This window comes from Hyperolius riggenbachi, chromosome 1 (assembly GCF_040937935.1).
Source record: "Hyperolius riggenbachi isolate aHypRig1 chromosome 1, aHypRig1.pri, whole genome shotgun sequence".
In the NCBI taxonomy this organism is placed as follows: Eukaryota; Metazoa; Chordata; class Amphibia; order Anura; family Hyperoliidae; genus Hyperolius; species Hyperolius riggenbachi.
In genome coordinates this window covers 166,035,365-166,058,001 of record NC_090646.1, presented here as the reverse complement: position 1 = coordinate 166,058,001, position 22,637 = coordinate 166,035,365, and the positions used below count along the sequence as shown (strand labels likewise).

The 22,637-nt window shown below is 43.1% G+C and overlaps 1 protein-coding gene across 4 annotated transcripts in view; it reads left to right on the top strand.

Moving 5' to 3' along the window:
* Positions 1 to 22,637, top strand: part of ANXA10 (annexin A10) — a 194,416-nt gene that overhangs the window by 70,299 nt on the left and 101,480 nt on the right. For all 4 annotated transcript variants that reach the window (XM_068269334.1, XM_068269352.1, XM_068269344.1 and 1 more), the window contains exons 3-5: positions 6,578 to 6,672; positions 14,540 to 14,653; positions 21,352 to 21,442. In XM_068269334.1, the coding sequence (XP_068125435.1) occupies positions 6,578 to 6,672; positions 14,540 to 14,653; positions 21,352 to 21,442 (300 nt within the window). The remainder of the gene's footprint in view (positions 1 to 6,577; positions 6,673 to 14,539; positions 14,654 to 21,351; positions 21,443 to 22,637) is intronic.

The window sequence follows — 22,637 nt, the reverse complement described above, 5'->3', positions numbered from 1 at the left end:
CTCCTAAAACAAAGAAGACAAAAGAGAGGATAAATGTGCAGTCACACAGGTGCAGTGAAAGGTATACAATGACTGCTGGTATAATTCAATGTGCAGTCACACAGGTGCAGTGAAAAGGTTGCAGTGATTGCTGGTATAATACAATGTGCAGTCACAGATGCAGTGAAAGGCATGCACTGGCTGGTATATAAAACAGTTTGCAGTCACACAGATGCAGTGAAAGGTATGCAGTGACTGCTGGTATAACAATGTGCTGTCATACAGGTGCAGTGAAAAGGTATGCAGTGACTGCTGGTATAAAAATGTACAGTCACACAGGTGCAGTGAAAATGGATGCACTGACTGTTGGTATATAAAACAGTGTGCGGTCACACAGATGCAGTGAAAGGTATGCACGGACTGATATATAAAACAGCGTGCCTTCACACAGATGCAGTGAAAGGTATGCAGTGACTGGTATTATAATACAATGTGCAGCAGTCACACTAGGCACTGATTGTGCTGGGCCTGGAACAGTATATCAATTAACAAGGGCCAGCTGTGACAGACAGGGCTGTATATGCAGTGTCAGTGGTCCAGGGCCACACACAAAAAAACACATCACAAGAACATTAGCTCTCAAAAGAGATGTTTTGGGGTGCTTTTCATCAACAAATATCAGCAAGGAACAAGCTAACAGACTTCCTAACTATCGCTTTCCCTATCTCTCCAATGTCTCTCCCATGTCTCTCCCCTCTCTCACTAATACAGCAGCACACAGAGTGAGAAAATGGCCGATGCTGCTGGGGGAGGGCTCCAGGAGGGAGTGCAGCCTGATTGGCTGCCATATACCTGCTGACTGTGATGTAGCAGGTCAAAGTTTAGCCCAATGATGTAGTATAGGGGGCGGGTCGAACACGCATAAAGTTCGTGTTTCGACAAGAACGAGAACCCGCATAGTTTGCGCAAACAAGTTCGCATGCGAACTGTTTGGGCCATCTCTATTTAAAAGGAAATTAATATGGCAGCCTCCATGGGCTTGATTCACAAAAGAGTGCTAACTGTTAGCACGGCCGTTTTCGTGTGAATTTTCGCATTGCGCGCGCTCGCGAATTTTCACGCGAAACGATAACGATTTCACGCGCAAACGTCACCGTTTTGTGCAAAAATTCGCGATCGCGCGCAATGCGAAAATTCACGCGAAAACGGCCGTGCCAACAGTTAGCACTCTTTTGTGAATCAAGCCCCATATCTATCACACTTCATGTTCCCTTTAACAATATGCATACATGCATTTCTTAACCAGAAACAGCATTTCAGTATTACCTGGGTCTGTTAACTAGGTACTGCATGTATTTTGTAAAAGTAGAATTTTTAACAAACTTTTATAGAAAACATCACATAACGCAGGAATTGGACTTGATCCAAGTATTGCAGATGACAGAAGCTAGAATCAACTGAGAAACCGTAAAAAAAAAAAAAAAAAAAAGGTGTTTTAAAGAGAAATTGCAGTTTCATTAACAGATTGCTGTAAACATATGTCAGTGCGGTACAAACCTTTTTATAATGTAACGGTATTAACAATTTTTTTCCCTTTCAAGTTACAGATTGCTATAATTTACTGAAACTAAATGTAAGCTTAAATTCCACTTCTTGGCAAACATAGCATCTGCATTCTCTTTGGGGTCAGGACATTCGTGAAATGTACATCTTCCTACATGAGTAATTAGCTGCAAAGAGCAGGAGACCTCATTCGTTTAAAAAAGAACTTCATCGAATATAACGAAATGAATAAAATAGCGATTTTTTTACAATATTGCTTTAAAATTGTTTAGTCAATATTGTCTCATTGTCAAAACTTTCATCACATTGATTTACATTCTTAAAGTTATGACAGGTGGCAGCCTCTTTACTGCTGGCAAGGTGCTTCACTGTGGAACATTTGTTAGCTGTGAAGTGAGTAGGAACAACACATGGGGGTTGATTCACTAAACCGTGCTAACGGTCGCGCTAAACCGTGCAAAAATGTTTAGCCCATTACATACACTACATGATACACACATAGACATATGGGTATGGCAGGGATTAGATTGTGAGCCCTTCCGTAGGACAGTTAAGTGACAAGGCTGTCCTCTGTACAGCGATGTGGGAGATCGCAGAGCTACATACATATATTTTCCCCTTTATATCAAAAAAATTAGCCTGCCAGCTCCGATTGCGAAAAAAGGCCCTAAAATCTAGAAATAATCATACCGCCAGGGAGGTTAAAAGAAAATAAATATGGCAGCCTTCATATACCTCTCACTTCAGTTGTCCATTAACCAGTTCAGGACCACAGGCTTACACCCCCCTAGTGACCAGGCTATTTTTTACAATTTAGTGTTCTGCAGCTTCTGCAACTTTAATAGCTTGCTGTAGAGCCATATCAATTAGCAGGCAAGTGACCCCCCCCACCTTTTTTTTCTGCCCACCAACAGAGCTTTCTGTTGGTGACCTCTGATCTGATTTGGCTGGTGTAATGTTTGTTTATTTTTAATGTATTGATTTATATATATTTTTTTTTTAAGATACATTTCTCTACTTTTCATTTATTTTGATTACTCCCCTCCCTCCCTCCACCAGCCAATCACAGCGCTCCCAGCATACGGGAGGTGATCGCGATTGGAACCTCTCTAGGAGAGAGCCTAGTGACACGGCTGTCCCCAGTAAAGGGTTGCAGTAGATTGCAGCGCTGTACAATGTAAATAGACAGCGGTTTTGCCGTCTAACAGTCTCCTAGCGGCGACCGCCACTGGTAGACTGATTACGGAGCGGAGCATTCGTCGATGGTAGACTGATGACGTGATCCCCTGTAGAACCCCGCCCCAGGACTTGACTCCTTTCAGCGTTAGGTGGTCCTGGGGCTGCCACCTTCCCGACGTCTATCGGCGTTAGGCCGTCGGGAAGGCTTTAAGCAGCACTTGGAGGGCACGTATATATACTTTTACAGGTGAAACTTGAAAAATGAGAGTATTGTGCAAAAGTCCATTTATTTCAGTAATTCAACTTAAAATGGTTAAACTTATATATGAAATAGACTCATTTCATGCAAAGCCAGATATTCCTTTCCTAAAAAATGTTTTACAATTATGTTTTTGTGTGTGCGTTTTTACTGCATTTTTACTGCATCTGTGTTAGTGTTTTTTTCCCGCAGATGCATTTTTCAAGCATTTTGCGTGCATATGCATTTATTTTGTATTGGTTTTTCATGCGTTTCTCAATTGCATTTTATGCTTATCACTAGGAAGACAATAGGAAGCGGAAATACATCACAAAATCACAAAACAATTAAAAAAAAGCCTATTAAAAATGAAAACCGCATACCACTGCATTCCCATTGAATTCATTGGGCTTGATTCACTAACCGGCGCTAAGCCGGTTAGTGTGCCCTAAGACTTAGTGTGCGCAAACCACGGAGTTAGGTGGTTTGCGCCCACACATTGGATACAGCCCCGCTCACTGCGCGCGCAGCGCGGGTCCACCTATATTAGTGCGCGGTGCGATGGTACCGTCGCACCCGCTGCCCCTTAAACGTCGCCCCTGATGCGACAATAACGGAGCATCAGGTGCCCCTGAAACGGCGGATCTATGTGCCGCTTTGGGGGCACCCGATGCGCTGTTATTGTCGCATCAGGTGCGACGTTTAAGAGGCAGCAGGTGCGACGGTATCGTCGCACCGCACACTAATATAAGCGCACCCACGCTGCGCGCACAATAGCTTTGCGCGCACTAGGGACAAAAAACGACTTTTCACACTGGCGCTAAAACTTAGCGCTGGTTAGTGAATCAAGCCTATTGTGTGCTTTTTTGAATGTTATGCAACAAAACCTGCGTTTTTAAATATGCATGTTTCAAAACACATATGCACTTTTTATATGCGTTTTTTTCCTGCGGCCCATAGATTGTAAAACTCTAATCAGCTAATTAATCCAAAACACCTGCAAATGGTTCCTATTTCATATTTTAGTTTCACCACTAGTTTCTAACTACTTCCTGACTGCGTCACGCCGATGGGTGTCAGGACAGGCGTTAAATCCTGGGACTCTGTTTTGCAGGCGATCGCACACAGGCTGTGTGCACATATCCTGCTTGGTGGGCAAAGCGGAGGTCCGCCTTCAGTCTCCGAGCGGTGATCGCCACTCGGGAGACTGTTAGACAGCGAAACCTCCATCTAATTACCCGTACAGGGATGCGATCTACAGCAGCACTGTATTGGGGACAGCCGTGTGACACGGCTGTTCCCTCCAGAGGCACAGAGGTGATCGGCTGTCATAGGCTGAAGCCTATGACAGCTGATCACTGGGATTGGCTGGCAGAGGGGAGGGAGGGGGGCGCACAACAGATTAAAAAAAAAACACAACTAAACATACATAAACAAACAAACATCTGGGGGGCGATCACACCCTCCAACAGAGAGCTCTGTTGGTGGGGAGAAAAAGAGGGGTGGGGGGAATCGCTTGTGTGCTGTGTCGTGTGGCCCTGCAGCTTGGCCTTAAAGCTGCAGTGGCCAATTTAATGAAAAATGGCCTGGTCTTTAGGGGGGTTTAACACTGTGGTCCTCAAGTGGTTAACTTGAATTACTGAAATAAATTAGCTTTCGCCCAATATTCTAATTTCTCAAGTTTCACCTGTATATAGCAATATAGGAAGTGATTCTGACATGGAAAGCAGGACAATTAATGCAAAAATGGGTATCCAGAATAATGTATTACATTCTACTATATATCTTTACGGTTCCTCTTTAGAGACTGAACTAAGCTAGTGATTAACAGCTGGATCTAATGCATTCATCTAATAGTTTTTGTTAGAAACTCTGTGGAAAGGCTGGGACAGTAAATAAACTATAATCATATTTGTGATTAATCTCTGCAATCTTTGGTTATAGCTAAATTGAGGTAATTATTTTTCACATACAAAGTGAAAGTCCAAGTCTTAAACTTGGTTTAATAATAATAACAAACAAAGCAGAAGACCAATCAAGCAAGAATGTCAATGTTTAAGTAACTTGAACATCTTTTGGTGCCATCAATAGCATACAGCAAGCTAACCTGCAGATGGAGCAGGCAAGCACCTGTGATGCAATCACGCACAGCCAGTATGGGAAAAAGTACTGGAAACACTTTCAATAACAGTGCAGACCAGCGGGCTTCCATCACCACCAAACGTAAATGGAAACAAAAGATGAACATATGACCACATATGGTCGATTTGTCCTCTGGTTAAAGCCCTTTGGGGCTCTATGAAAAATGTTACATGGCAAGTATTGTAAACCCTCTTTCTTGCTTCTCCTATCTCTAAATTAAATACTTTAACGTATTTTCTGACAGCATTGAGATGAATCACCCCCTCTTAATCTTTGTTTCCACTGTGCAATGCTGGTGTGCTGGTGATTATAGATCAATACACAGGGCCTGTGTTTCTCTTTGTTGCAGTACTGATCCCATTCAGTGGCAGTCAATGGGACAACACTTCTTTGTGGACCAACAAATGCATGTAACATTCAGTGCATTGCCATAATGCACGAGGGAACAGCAGAGAATGTACGCTTTGCACTTCTAATGTCCTTGTGTGCCGCACACTATACACTTTACTGAAATAGGCACAGCAACAATTATAGTGGAGACAAACCCAATCTGTAATTTAATCACACAGCTTTCTAAACTGTAAGTGTTTTGGCATCTATATATTTATTTTCCTTTCCTTGAGTACTTGTCTTGAATCAGGCCAATTTTCATAACATGGCATTGGTCAGCTGACATTGCTTATTTGTTTTGTGATAGCACATACATTGAACTGCTGAGAGCCATACCCGTCCCAACTTGGTCAATTATATAACCATCAAGTCCAATCAGCTGGCCTCTCGTCTCCCTTTCTGTCTCAATAAATGGAGACTAAGGCTGTAAAACATTAGTTATCATATATTTCCATTAACTAGGTGTACATGAATATGCTATGCAGGGGAGAAGTCATGTACATTTTCTAGCACAAGTGTTCAAATTCAGGACCACGTGGTTCGGTACTTGAACACACGCATTCAGCAACATCTCAGCACTGAACAGCTGAGATTTCATTTACCGTAACTCCAACACTTTCTTCTTCCCAGCTTGTATCAGCATCAAATGAAATTCCCCCTGCTGCTCAGTGCTGAATGCATGTGTTCAGGTTCTGAATCCTTTGGTCTCGAATTTGAACACCAAAACTATTTATAAGTATTTTATAGGTTGTTTTTGCTTAGTTTTATTGCAAATTGTATAGTAAAACTGACTAAAGCATTTTTAGCCTAATTCACCCTGTCATGTTTTTGGTATAGAAAGCTAGAAAAAATGTAAACAGGTCTTTAAACCAATAAAAGAAATTGCAATCAACAATAGTTTGTCCATTAGCACACCTACCTTTCTATTCCTGAAAAGCCTTTTGTAATGTGTGCGAGGCTTGTTAGTAATTGATTTTGCAAACCTTGTGTTTATTTGTTGTCTAGAGCAGTTTATTTTATCTAAGTACTAAAGTTGCATCAAGAATACATTAGCTAATAAATGTACTTTGCTTTCTTTCTATCCAGGATGTGACAAGGACATCTTGATTGATATTCTGACCCAGCGCTCTAGTGCACAACGAATTATGATTGCAGAGGCCTATGGGAGTTTCTATGGAAGGGTATATAATGTCTAAATATTTTTATATGATTAAGGAATTACGTCTACTTTGACATGAGATTGTTATGTCCAAGTTAATTGCTTTTTATACAGAGATAGTGCATGAAGCTTATTTGCACAAGAACAAAGAATGGAAAAAGGCAGCAGCAGGGTCATATCACTGTTTTGTATTTCCAGTTTCACATCTAAATATCTCTTATTTAAATAAATAATGAACTAAGAAGCAGACTGTGTTATCAAAGACACGCATTTCTCTGCACTTTTAATTACAATATAAATCAGTATATAACGTAGACTAAATTGCATAAAATAAATTATTAATTTTAATTACTGCACACAACTTTTTATATAGCTTAATGTATACATGTAAAAACTTTAAACTGTAGAAACACTGAGAAACACATACCTTTATACATTGTTCCACACGGACACGCTCTGGAAAGGAAACTTGAATTTATTTAAATGTCATTGGATTAACTCTAACCAATCACTCATTAAGAAAACTACTTTCCTAACACCTAACCTTAGCCCATGTAATATTAACCACTTTATGACACCTAACTTTAATCTTCATCCTCATAATGATCCTTCTTCCTGATACCTAACCTCAGTGGCGTACCTAGGGTATTTGGCACCCGGTGCTGATTATCCACAGTCACTACCCCCCCCCCCCATAACTGGGGTTATGTTGTGCGGCGCACGTAGCGAAAAATGTGTGTGGTCATGGACCAAAATGTAGGTGTGGTCACGGGTGGAGACAAATTTACATGAACTTAGCAATGATGGGACATTAGATTAGGACAGTGGTGACGAAAAGTCACTTATCTATCGCAAAGTGCCAACAGCAATTTAAACTAAATTCAAACATTTTAACTCATACATAAACATTATGGAAAATCCAAGTTGAAAATAAACTATGAAGATAAACAATTTCATCCATCCTACTCCTGAAAAATTTATTATTTTTTTTTAGAACCCCCCAGTTTTATTTTCTGTTTTAAAAAGCTAAAAAAAAGTAGGTTTAATGCTATTGTCTCATATGATGATGATTCAGCTTTTCCCATAGTTTCGCAGTTAGCAATCATCAGGACCCCAACAAGACAAATTCAGCAATCATGAGGCCCCCAACAAGACAAATTCAGCGATCTTGAGGCCCCCAACAAATCATGAGGCGCCCAACAAGACAAATTCAGCAATCATGAGGCCACCAACAAGACAAATTCAGCAATCTTGAGGCCCCCAACAAATCATGAGGCCCTAAACAAGACAAATTCAGCAATCATGAGGCCCCCAGCAAGACAAATTCAGCAATCTTGAGGCCCCCAACAAATCATGAGGCCCCCAACAAGACAAATTCAGCAATCATGAGGCCCCCAACAAATCATAAGGCGCCCAACAAGACAAATTCAGCAATCATGAGGCCACCAACAAGACAAATTCAGCAATCTTGAGGCCCCCAACAAATCACAAAGCCCCCAACAACACAAATTCAGCAATCATGAGCCCCCAAACAAGACAAATCCAGTAACCTTGAGTCCCCCAACAAGACAAACTCAGCAGTCATGAAGCACATAAATAGACAGCGTTTCACATAAATGGGCTTAATATGGTAGACACCTCTCACCTAGCTTCTGAATTATCCTCTACTGGCTGCTGTGCCTGGCTGGCAATACTATTTTTGTCTGGATTGGGGATGATGTGTGGGCTGATAGGCCTGGTAGTGATGCTGTGGCCTGACTGGTGGTGATGCTGTGGCCGGGTTGGCTGGCAGAGATGCTGTGGCCTGACTGGCGGTGATGCTGTGGCTGGGCTGGCTGGCGGTGATGCTGTGGCTGGGCTGGCTGGCGGTGATGCTGGGCTGTGCTTGGCTGGTTGAAGTAAATGCTGGCCTGACTGGTGGTGATGCTGTGGCCTTTTTGCCAGTGATTCTGGGCTGGTTGGCTGGTGGCGATGTTGGGCTGGCTGGCCTAGATAGTTTAGGTAGTGAGAGGTGCCCCCTAGTTTAGGTAGCCCCAGGAGCCCCCCAGTTTAGGTAGTGACAGGAGCCCCCCAGTTTAGGTAGTAACAGGAGCCCCCCAGTTTAGGTAGTGACAGGTGCCCCCCAGTTCAGGTAGTGACAGGAGCTCCCAGTTCAGGTACTGACTGGTGACCCCCAGTGTATGTAGTGACTGTAACGAATGGGGAATTATTTCCGTGGTCAGCGCACAAGATGTGCGCTGACACTGCGGAAATCCTCCACAAGCGTTTAAAACAACAGAACCCAGCTTTAGTGCAATGCACCTGTAGAGAGAAATTCCCACCGGCAGATGGAGCTGTGGAGTGCAGAGGAATAACCCCTCTGCACTGCCACAGATGCATACTGGTATGAGTGACCTGATCTTAAATCTGAATAACCCCTCTGCACTGCCACAGATGCCAGTTGGGAATTGTACGAGGTGAAGCAATGCAGGGCAAGATAGCCCTTAGAGGGAGAGAGTGAGCACAGAGACAGAATGTATGTGTGTCCACCAATCTAGTCGCCACCCGGCGACGGTGAACACACAACAGCGAAGACCAAGTGGGAACGCAATCGCAAGATGTTTTTGAAGCAAATTTTCAGAGCGACTTTAGACATGTTTAGGCCCCATTCACACTTAGAATCGCAAAACGCTGGCGATTTTTGCCGGCGTTTTGCAGGAGTGATTTTTCCACGATTTGCCACGGAAAAATCACTGAGCACTGTGGCGATTTTGCTGCGAGTGCGTTTAGCGTTTCTATAGCAATGAAATGCAATCGCCGGGAAATCGCCTGAAAATGGTGCAGGCGACAGGTTTGCGTTTCGCGTTTCTGGCCGATTTGCGGCGATTAGCGCAAATCGGCCAAGTAAGAACGGGCACATAGGGTTTCATTGCACTAGCGATTTTAAAAAGTGCTACCGTTTGAGCGTTTTGCCGAAATCGCGGCAAAATGCTCAAATGTGAATGGGGCCCTAGAGAGGTTTTGTAAACATGCCTAACGTTTTTTTGGAGCGTTTGTGTGTAGCAGATTTCATATATTGTTACAGTAAAGCTGTAACTGAACAGCTTCCGAAACAAAAATGCCAGGAAAACTGCTCTGATCTAGCATTTTTCAGAGCGGTTTTCCACTTTCCTATACTGTAACATTGAGGCAGAAACGCCTCAGAAATCTAAAAAATGCCGCAGCCCCCGAGTTTGCGATTGTGGAAAAAAACGAACCGCTCTAGTGTGCATCAGCCCATTGAAATACATTACCCAAGCGGTTTTCAAACCGCTAGTGTTTTTAAAAACACTCCAAACACGCTGTGGTGTACACCAGCCCTGTAGTTACTTGGATGGCTGGTTGGATGCATATATGTGTCTGTTCCTTTTATTTATAGACTTAGACCCTAATTTGCTCCCAGTCCAAATTTCTAGTTGTATTTATGAATTCTCTGCTTGCATACTGGTATGAGTGACCTGATCTTAAAAGATACCCGAAATGACATGTGACATGAGATAGACATGTGTATGTACAGTGCCTAGCACACAAATAACTATGCTGTGTTCCTTTTTTTTCTTTCTCTGCCTGAAATAGTTAAATATCAGGTATGTAAGTGGCTGACTCAGACAGGAAGTGACTACAGTGTGACCCTCACTGATAAGAAATTCCAACTATAGAAACACTTTCCTAGCAGAAAATGGCTTCTAAGAGCAAGAAAGAGATACAAAGGGGAATTTCTTATCAGTGAGGGTCAGGACTGAGTCAGCCACTTACATACCTGATATTTAACTCTTTCAGGCAGAGAAAGAAATAAAGGAACACAGCATACTTATTTGTGTGCTAGGCACTGTACATACCTATGTCTATCTCATCATGTCACATGTCACTTCGGGTATCCTTTAAGGAGGGAACCATGACAAGGTGGGTTGGCTTTATTTTGGAAATGCTGCAGGATTTTGTGATAAATAAGATCCTCCATTTTAATTGGAAGTTTGATAATGTGTTTTATTTGTTGCTGCAAGTGTAAGCTTTGAGTGCAAGGGTTACCGCTGATTTGCATTTGATTTGACCACATTCCTTTGCGTCACCCTTTCCCCTATTTATGGTCTGTGTAGGATGAGCACAGCTATTTTGTATGTTTACAAATATTAACACAATATGGAATGATTTAGGTTCAGCTTCCCCAATGGAATAAATTATGTGAAAATCAGAACTTTCATGTCACTGGCTTTAAAAAGTGTATAAGAATTAAAGAGAACCAGAGGTGGGTTTGAAGATTGCTATTAGGACACAGAGGCTGGTTCTGCATAATATCAGCAGCCTCTTTGTCTGTACTGTGTCCCCCTAGGCCCCCTCTGCGCTCTGCTGTCCCCCATAAAACAATCGCCATGCTGTCGACATGCACCTTGTCGCTAGCTGGCTGTTTGCCAGTCACCGCTGCTCCCCCGCTTCCTCTATAGCGCTGCTCCCCCTCTGCGTCTCTTCCCTCCAATCAGCTTTCGGAGGTGGGGAGGGAAGGGACACAGGTGGGGAGAAGCCCTATAGAGGAGGCGGGGGAGCGGCAGTGACAGGCAGCATTAAGGTAAACAGCCAGCTAACGACAAGCTGCATGTCGCTAGCATGGCGTTTTTTTATGGGGGAGAGCAGAGCGCAGGGGGGGGGGGGGGGTGCTGGGGGGACACAGTACAGACACAGAGGCTGGTGATAGTATGCAAAACCAGCCTCTGTGTCCTACTAGCATTTTTCAAACCCACCTCGGGTTCTCTTTAACCAGTAATTTTGTTCTGAACTAAAATTTCTGTATAGAGCATGAAACATTTCATACAGATACAGCCATCTGTCATTTTGAATCAGATTTGATGTCCTTATTCTGAAATATTAAATCATGCCTCTGAGAGTTTCATGTTCACAGACGATCATTTTGTCTTAATGCTACTTTTCGCACGAGTTGCATATCCACCTTGATGTCATTTAATTATAGTATCATATAAAAGTTATGTAGAAATGACTATATTTATATGGTGCAGTGGCACACTGTGCCTACACTGCCCTTGAGTCAACCAGTTGTACACAACTTAAATAGAATGTTGCCCTATCAGTACAGCAACGGCCTTTGCTTGTTGTAGAAGATGGAATAGGTCAAAATAATATTTCCCAAGAATTTTATGAGTTGCTTAAATGATCTCAGTAGCATTGATAACAGTAGCATTAATAACAGTAGCATTAATTACCTCAGGAAAAGCACAATGGCCTCAATTCTGGTAGCTGTTAGAGATTGCCCGAACGGTTCACCGGCGAACGGTTCCAGGCGACCTTACGGGGGTTCGGAAACGCGGAGAACCGTGAACTTTACCGGAACTTCGATGCCTGTCCGCTACCTGTCTGTGTATGACAGGTGCACATTGTAATACCCATTACTGCATATACTTACCTACCTGTTGTTCACAGTGCACCCACCCACCAAAGTGAGCTGAGTGCACGTAGTGTCACTGTACCTGCCCGCTACCTGTATGTGTGTGACAGGTGCACATTGTAATAGCCATTACTGCATATACCTACCTACCTGTTGTTTACTGTGCACCCACCCACCTACGTGAGCTGAGCGCACGCAGTGTCACTGTGCCTGTCCGCTACCTGTCTGTTTGTGACATGTGCACATTGTAATACCCATTACTGCATATACCTACCTACCTGTTGTTCACAGTGCACCCACCTACCTATGTGAGTTGAGCGCACGCAGTGTCACTGTGCCTGTCTGCTACCTGTCTGTGTGTGACAGGTGCACATTGTAATACCCATTACGGCATATACCTACCTACCTGTTGTTCACAGTGCACCCACCTTCCTACGTGAGTTGAGCGCACGCAGTGTCACTGTGCCTGTCCGCTACCTGTCTGTGTGTGACAGGTGCACATTGTAATACCCATTACGGCATATACCTACCTACCTGTTGTTCACAGTGCACCCACCTTCCTACGTGAGTTGAGCGCACGCAGTGTCACTGTGCCTGTCCGCTACCTGTCTGTGTGTGGAAGGTGCACATTGTAATACCCATCACTGCATATACCTACCTAGCTGTTGTTCACAGTGCACACAGTGGACAGTCACTGTTCTGTCATTCAGCTAACTCAGCCCGTCGACCATATGGGCTGGAAAGCCATCACCTGCACTCTCATCATGGTGCGCACCAGTCCAGCACGCACGGCCCTCACTACACAAACAGCTGTTTGCGGTGCGTTACACAGTGAGTTTGGTGCGTCAGTGTTAAGCAGTACTCTAATTACACTCCCTGATTGATGTATACACATGCAAGATGTTTTAAAACACTTTAGGCCTGCAATTTAGCATTCAATATGATTTCTGCCCTTAAAACGCTGCTTTGCGTCAAATCCAGATTTTTCTTTGGGACTTTTGGCGTCTATCCCACTTCGCCATGCCCCCCTCCAGGTGTTAGACCACTTGAAATATCTTTTCCATCACTTTTGTGGCCAGCATAAATGTTTCTAGTTTTCAAAGTTCGCCTCCCCATTGAAGTCTATTGCGTTTCGCGAAAGTTTGCGCGAATCGAACATTTGGCGAACCCGGTTCGTGAACCAAAAATCGGAGGTTCGGGCCATCTCTAGTAGCTGTGTGCGGCAATCTTTTTTTGTCGAGAAAGTACTGCAATCGTTATTTCCATTTGTTCTGTGCAATTCTGAAAGATTTTTCTGCATGCGACAATTTTTTGTTAATGTTCTAAAAATGCAGTAAGAAGTGTGGTGAAAAGTGCGGAAAATGTGGTAAAAGTACAATGTTTCAATGGTAAGCATGTGGTAAATAATAATATTAGTCTTTAATTGTCCCCCATGAGTTAAGAGTCTGAAGCAGGTTGTTTTTTTTTTGGGGGGGGGGGGGAATGTATTTGATTATGTAGCAAACCATGGAAAGTATATTTATGGGCAACCCTTAATAAAAAAATCCAGTAAATGTTTGGAGTTTTACTTTTCTGTTACACAGCCTGAATAGGAACTCCACTAAACTAGGAATATGAACTGGATAGGAACTCCACTAAAAACTACAAAATGCACACAAATTGAGTTTACCATTACCACCAGGTACAGGCAGGTCTTAAAGGGACACTGAAATGAAAAAAAAAATTAAATCGGTACTTACCTGGGGCTTCCTCCAACCCACCATAGGCCGCGAGGTCCCCCGGCATCCTCCTGACTTCTCTCCCAGTCCCGCCTGCAACTTCATTACCAGTGACACCCGGACCCAGTGTCGGCCCAACACTTCATGAACAGTGACACTCTGCATCATCACGGCAGCCGGTGTGACAGTCCTGCACATGCACGGTTTTCTTACTCTGAACCGAGCATGCGCAGGACTTTCACACCGGTCACCGTGATGACGCGTAGCGGCCAGCATTCAGGAAGTATTGGGCCAACACTCAGCCCAAATGTTGCCGGCAATGAAGTCGCAGGCGAGACCGGGACGGGAGAGGAGCGAAGAGGACGCCGGGGGACCTCGCGGCCTACGGTGGGCTGGAGGAAGTCCCAGGTAAGTACCAATTTTATTTTTATCTACAGCTCAGGGTCCCTTTAAAATAATCAGTAAATTGTTTGCTAAAATGCCCCTTATTTTCCTTGGGAATTCCTATTTTTGGTAAAATAACACAAAATTCCACACATTTTATGATCTGATTCACACCACATTTGGTAACTAAAATCTATAAGATTTGCAAACTGCATTTACCAAATGCAGTAAATTACCACGTATGCAGTAAAACATACGCTACTCTACCAAAATTGGGGCAATTGCGTGATGGTATAGAAGCTGGAATAATATAATGTGATAAAATGATTTCCTGATGACGGATTTTCTTGATAGCCTTTCTTTATCTCTTTAAGGATCTGCTTAATGAGTTGAAAGAAAAACTTGATGGACATTTTAAGGAGGTGATAGTCGGTTTGATGTACTCTCCCCCGGCCTACGATGCTCATGAACTGTGGCATGCTATGAAGGTAACTAACTTAAATAACTGCATTGTAGTGAACATCAGAGCACTAATGAATGCAGGTGCATCCAGACATCAAGGCTGGACTTGAAAGAATATGGTAGCCCAAGCACATGTGAGTGATGATCTTATTTTATTTATTATATTGCTTACCTAATGTCTTTCCTAGTCTTTACTGTAAGATAAAAGCCCAAAGTACTTTACCATAATGGCCAACTGCTATTGGCATGTACAGTCCATCAATCAAGCCTGAAAATGAATTGGAAGAGGGCACCTTTAACCTCCTTGGCGGTATGGACGACCTCAGCTCTTCCATAACCGCCGGAGGGCACCGCTCAAGCCCTGCTGGGCTGATTTTCTTAAATTTTTTTTAAACACGCAGCTACACTTTGCTAGTTGCGTGTTGGTGACGATCGCCGCCGTTCGCCGCCGATGTGTCGTTACCCACCGCATTACAGCCCCCCCGAGACCCCGTGCGCAGCCTGGCCAATCATTGCCAGGCAGCGCTAAGGGGTGGATCGGGACTCCCTGTGACGTCACGACGTCGATGACGTCATTCCGTTCGTCGCCATGCAGACGGGGGAAGCCCTAAAGGAAATACCATTCAGAACGGGATTTCCTTATGGGTATACGCGCCGGCGGCGATCAGAGGGTTGGGAGGGACGCCGCAGGAAGGGGGGCATCATGTAGCTAGCGCTAGGCTAGCTACATGATTTTAAAAAAAAATTCAAAAAATATTGCGCAGCAGCCACCCTGGCGTATTTAATAGAACGCCAGGGAACTAGAGAGCCTGAGAAACGTATCTGGCCTCTTTCACAGTGCGACGTTAAAGTCGCATGTTAAAACAACATTTAATGCAGAATAACTCACTGCAATGAAAAATCAATGCCCCATTCACAGTGCACACGTTGCGTTGGTGACTAACGCTGCACGTTAAGTGAAAGTACTGCATGCAGTGCGTTATACACGTTATTAGCTGCATTGGATTGTTTGCACATGCTCTTGGAAACATACTTTTTATTGCCTGTATGCTCTACTGTATGTGACCGTAACAGGGCATTAAGTTGCGTTGCGACGTGCTGTATTGTTTTATATGTTAATCCTCATTTGTTAAATGAAAAATTTGCTATGCACGATTTTTATTCTATTTTATGTGTTTACTTTTGAGAGTTTAGTGGGGGCAGTGGGAGGATTAGGAAGATAGCAAGCAAAAAATATTGCTGCTTTGGATTTCATAACTTGTTGCAACCCATTTCACCAAAAATATTTTGGTGGAAATAAAAGGGCTTCATTTTTTTTATGACAGTGAGTTGCTGGCATATGTAATTCAATCATGTGCATGGTAGGTATAATAAATGCTACTAGGGACATATGCCTTACATTTTGCTATCTTTATGATAGATTTAAAGAGAGAAAACTTGTATTGTGTCTTACTAATGACAAATAATATTAGGCAAGTTAAGTAATCCTTGGAATATCCCTAATCTCTGCCTATAAGAAGGGTATAATAAGTGGAAAGTGTATTTTTGGGGTAGGCCTTATTACTCTATTTATGGATATTTTCATTATTTATTGTCAATAAAATGTCTTTTAAACCACCAACAAGTGAGAAAATACTTCAAATAATTTTGATGGTACGCTTTCATCTACTTTGTAGCACTTTTTCAATTGAAATTGCTGAATAATTATGTTAAAAATAAGTTGAAAAAAGTATCTCCTAGGAGAAAAAACTGAGGCTAGGTGCACACTTAGCAGAAATGCTAGCGTTGCGGAAAATGCAGCGTTTTTGCCACTAATGGAAGTCTATGGGCCGCATGAAAAAAAACGCATATAAAAACCGCATATGCTGGTTTTGTTGCATAATATTCAAAAGCGCATAAAAAACGCACATAATGAAAGTCAATGGGAACATAATGGTATGTATTCTTCATGCATTTTCCATACGTTTTTATATGTGTTTTTTAATGTTTTGTGATGTATTTTCACTTCCTGTTGTCTTCTTAGTGATTTGCATAAATTAAAATATTAAAATGCATTCAAAACACTTTCAAAACGCATATGCGTTTTGTATATGCAAACCGCAAATGCATAAAAAAAGCACGCAAAACGCTAGAAAAACGTGGGAAAAAAAGCACATGACAGAAAACATGACCTTTCACCCTGCACCCAGCCTGAAGAGAAAGGCTGAGCGCACACAAAACAAAGGTTGTATTTTCTGTCATGTGCGGTTTTAGTGCGTTTTTCCCACAAATGCGTCTTTGTAGCGTTTTGCGTGCATTTTTATGCATTTGCGGTTCGCATATACAAAACACATGTGTTTAGCATGCGCTTGCAATGCGTTTTTACAGTGGGTTGCATAAGTATTCGGCCCCCTTGAAGTTTTCCACATTTTGTCATATTACTGCCACAAACATGAATCAATTTTATTGGAATTCCACATGAAAGACCAACACAAAGTGGTGTACACGTGAGAAGTGGAATGAAAATCATACATGATTCCAAACATTTTTTACAAATAAATAACTGCAAAGTGGTGTGTGCATAATTATTCCGCCCCCTTTGATCTGAGTGCAGTCAGTTGCCTATAGACATTGCCTGATGAGTGCTAATGACTAAATAGAGTGCACCTGTGTGTAATCTAATGTCAGTACAACTACAGCTGCTCTGTGACGGCCTCAGAGGTTGTCTAAGAGAATATTGGGAGAAACAACACCATGAAGTCCAAAGAACACACAAGACAGGTCAGGGATCAAGTTATTGAAAAATTTAAAGCAGGCTTAGGCTACAAAAAGATTTCCAAAGCCTTGAACATCCCACGGAGTACTGTTCAAGCGATCATTCAGAAATGGAAGGAGTATGGCACAACTGTAAACCTACCAAGACAAGGCCATTCACCTAAACTCACAGGCCGAACAAGGAGAGCGCTGATCAGAAATGCAGTCAAGAGGCCCATGGTGACTCTGGACGAGCTGCAGAGATCTACAGCTCAGGTAAGGGAATCTGTCCATAGGACAACTATTAGTCATGCACTGTACAAAGTTGGCCTTTATGGAAGAGTGGCGAGAAGAAAGGCATTGTTAACAGAAAGCATAAGAAGTCCAGTTTGCAGTTTGCCACAAGCCATGTGGGGGACACAGCAACCATGTGAAAGAAGGTGCTCTGGTCAGATGAGACCAAAATGGAACATTTTGGCCAAAATGCAAAACGCTATGTGTGGCGGTAAACTAACACAGCACATCACTCAGAACACACCATCCCCACTGTCAAATATGGTGGTGGCAGCATCATGCTCGGGGGGTGCATCTCTTCAGCAGGGACAGGGAAGCTGGTCAGAGTTGATGGGAAGATAAAATGCTTTAAAACATCTTACGTGTGTATACATCGATCAGGTAGCTAATCTTTCTATCCAAGATGCAACAGTCAAAAATCATCTGACTCAAATTTCAAATTGACTGTAAAGCACTTACTAAGAAAACTATATAATGTACAGTATATTCTTATGATATAGTTAAAGCATACTGTAGAACATGTATCTGGATTACTGCTTGGAGTTTTTCCTTTACATGAGAACATACTCATATCATCCAATAATTAAGCCACTTTATACTTCTCGGGGTATATCTACAGCATACAAATATGATGATCAAACAGGTAGGATCAAAAGCTAGCGACTGTTTTAAAAACTGAATGAAAGGAAAAATGTGTACATTAAAAATTGAAGACACGGTATGGTAATTACATTCAGTACATTTGTAATATGGTTTACAAATGCATGTTTAACAGCATGTATCCTCTTTTTTTCTCTTTGACTCTTTAAATAATTCAAGCATAGCATTCTTCTTTTCTATATTTTAATCCATATTATGAAGCACTAACATAAATATTCACAAGAGGCATATTGGGTTAAAAAGTTAAAAACCTATGCAATACCTGTTGTTAGTAGTCTATTGGAGTCAATTAATTGTTTTTTATGAGTCTGTGAAAAATCCTACATGGCTCTAAGGGCCCTTTTCCACTAGCGCGTTTGCGCTAGCTGAATCGCAAAACCGCAAACCGCTAGCGATTTTACAATCGCTACGGTTTGCTTTTTAACATAGGAATCGCGGTAGGTCATTTCCACTACCGCGATTCGTTTTTTACTTGATCGCGATCGCGCCGCGGAGCGACTTTTGCCGCGATTTTGCTATGCAGTGCATAGCATAGCAAAATCGCGGCCGCAAACGTCGGGAAAACGGCGGAATTGCGATTCAGCAATCGCTAGCGTTCAGCGCGAATGCTAGCGACTGCTAGTGGAAAAGGGCCCTTAGAGTAGCTAAAAAATGAAATAGACCAGCTGAATTTTTTTTAATCAAATGTTTAAAGGATACCAGATGCGTAAGCGTATAAACTGAAGCTGTACTGGGTAGGGGGGCATAATCAAATACTCCCAATCAGGGGGGTGACTAGAAATCACTGGGCCCCCCTGCGAAAATGAGGATGGGCCCTTCCCCCCCCCCCCCCCCCCTCACAGGCACCAAATAATCATAATGGGGCATCATTTCACTATAAAATAATTGTAAAGTTGGCAGCATTTCACCAGAAATTGATCATAAATTGAGCGGCATTTCACCAGAAATTAATCGTAAAGTGGGCAGCATTTCCCCATAAAATATTCGTAAAGTGGGCAGCAGTCATCAGAAAATAATCGTAATGTGGGCAACAGTGACCAGAAAATCGCAATGTGGGCAGCAGTCACCAGAAAATCGCAATGTGGGCAGCAGACACCAGAAAATTGCAATGTAGGCAGCAGACACCAGAGAATCGTAATGTGGGCAGCAGTGACCAGAAAATCGCAATGTGAGCAGCAGGCACCAGAAAATCGTAATGTGGGCAGCAGACACCAGAAATTCGCAATGTGAGCAGCAGGCACCAGAAAATTTAAATGTGGGCAGCAGACACCAGAAAATTGCAATGTAGGCAGCAGTCACCAGAAAATCGCAATGTGGGCAGCAGTCACCAGAAAATCGCAATGTGGGCAGCAGACACCAGAAAATTGCAATGTGGGCAGCAGACACCAGAAAATCGAAATGTGGGCAGCAGACACCAGAAAATTGCAATGTGGGCAGCAGTGACCAGAAAAAAAAAATGCACCTGTGAAAAAAAACAATTCACTCACCTGACAGAAGTCTCCTCTCCCGGCATCTGGCGCACAGCTCCCCGACGATCCCCCAGCAGCACATCTCCCGCGCTGACAGGCAGAGTGCAGGGCTATGGCAAGATGGCTCCTGAAGCCCTGTACGGGAGACACAAATAGTCTCCAGTGCAGGGCTTTGGCAGCCATCTTGCCGTAGCCCTGCTCTGCCTCCCGGGAGACTGCAGGCTGCGGGGAATGAACTGGCCCGGTGTCTATTAGACGCCGCGGCCAGTTCCATGCCTGGCTGGGGGGTCCCACAATCGGGAGGGCATCAGCGCTCCCCCCACACACGGCTGGCGGACAAAGTGAACCTGAGTTGAACATAGTATGATGAGAGAAACATACTGTATAGACTGCAAACTGGGGGAAAAAAAGCGTGTGCTCTGACCAGGTTCACCTGACTATATACTGGCCGCCTGATTGTCTCTATTGACTGATTAAAATGTCATAGCATTTGCTGAAAGCATCTGAAAGCATCCAGGATCCAGTGATGGGCTCACGACTAGATAAGTAGCTGAAATTGTGATTCTAATGAGGCTTAATTGCCTCAGGTGTGCAGCTGGGAGAGAGGGGGTGAATTACCCAGATATCTGGCTCTTCTATGCGTATCACAGACTCGCCCAATGGGACACATACCACGACTCACTACCGCGCACTTCCTCCTTCAGCCGGAAGGAGGAAGAGCATGGTATTGAGTCATGGAATGTGTTCCATTGGACACGTGCGCGCGGGTGATACACATAGAAGCGCCGGACATACTTACAGGTATCTACTCGTGAGCCCATCACCGCCAGGATCTAAAACGACCTCACTGCTGCTCCCTGCAGGACTTTGCCCACGTGTAGGCCTCCTTGTGCCTCAAGAAATGCGGAGCAGCGCTGACACCCCCCAAGCATGTAGTATACACCCCTCAAACATACTGTATAGTACTAATCCTCAAGAATTTCCTTGAATTCTGTATCCTATTCCTGATCTTGATTTTAAGGGTTGAAAATATATGTAGAATAGTCTCGCTCAGTGGTGTCCACTCCTGCTGTTTATGTTTGTTGCATTCTTAAACACAAGTGATGATGACTTCCTTCCCTGCTGTCAGAGGTGCTCCTCACAGCCATACAGAAGGTTTATGACTTCTTATTAGGGATAAGCGTGGGAATAACCAAAGCAACCCACTGCAGTCCAACCACTGGGTTATTGAGACTTACAACCAAAATAAGGTAAAGGGAAAGCAGGCAAGGTTCAGGTATCATTAGTGCTATATTTCTCTCAGTACTACTTACTTCTTCAGAGTCGCCTTAATAAGATAATGCATAGAGCAATTCTTCTCATTGCAGTCAATTATTATCACTCACCTTTTACCACTCAAACATCTGCAGACTTATGAAGGAGAGAATGTGATTTATGCTCACAGCACTCTCATCACTGCGCTTTGTAGAAGAGATGATGTTTTGCTTTGCACAATGTGCTACTACTGTGTATCAGTTTTATATGCATAATTTAGTCACTGCTTTCTATCATTATCCTCCTGTTCACAGGGAGCAGGTACTGATGAAAACTGCCTCATTGATATTTTAGCATCGAGAACAACCTCCGATATATTTCAGATGAAGGAAGTCTACTTAATGCGTGAGTATATAAATAAAAAAGTGAACCGATAGAGTGGACTTTATATATATATATATATATATATATATATATATATATATATGCTGGTGGATATTTATTTATTTATTGTATTTATAAAGCGCCAACATATTACGCAGCGCAGGATACAGCGCAGCTATTAGTCATTATTACCAGTATCATTATCCAGTGTAATGCTTGTGTGCATAAGCAATACTGTCTGTTTACAAATCACAAGTGTAATGCTTGGGGGTTAAACTTTGACCACCCAGAGCAACAAGACTGGTAGCTGAATAATGGAAGAGGCTACACAGGCTGCCCAGAGCAACTGCAGCTCTGGGCTTCCGATATCGCTACAAATAAGACGCAATGGCAGCGCAGTGCGATGTTGCGCTGCCCTTGCGATAGCAAGCACTCAGACAGGTCTATAGATTGGAGTGTAACTAGACAAGTAAGACACAATGGCAGCACAGTGTGATGTTGCGCTGCCTTAGCGATAGCAAGCATTCAGACAGGTACAAGACAGGACTAAATTGGAGGGTAACTAGTAGCATCCACAGCTCACAGTCACGTCCACAGAAGCAGAGCAAGCAGGCTAACAACAGTCACCTGCAAGCATCCACCCAGGCAAGACTACAGGAAAGAACATAACTAATAGCAACCGCAGCCTATAGTTATGTTCCCAGAACTAGAGTAGCAGGAATACTACCAGTCACCAACATGGTGATGGCAGAATCCAAGCTATCAGGATAATGGACTTCACTGACCCACCACGGATGCAACGAACGTCCATCAGGCATGGAAACTAAAACAATAATACAGAAAAATAATAAACGGCTCACCTAATGGATAAATATATATTAGCAAGTCTGTATATATATTTATCAAGAACTAGCTAAAGCACAAGTAATAAGGTCGCATTGAACTACAATAACAGAACTATACAGGGTAACACAGTGCCCAGCAGACCAGCATAGTAATGGGCGAGGTCTAAAAGGGGAGACAGACTTTTATGCCGACATCGACCAATGGATGCAAGCATACAAATCTCCACACAGCTGAATGGTAATCATTCAATCCTGAGCTGGCTTGATTACTATTTGCTAGCTGGTTGTGAATGCAAAGGACTCCCATAGGAATTACATGCAGTACTATGTAACAACATGCCTGCAGGAAATACAGGGCTATCTGGCCGCAG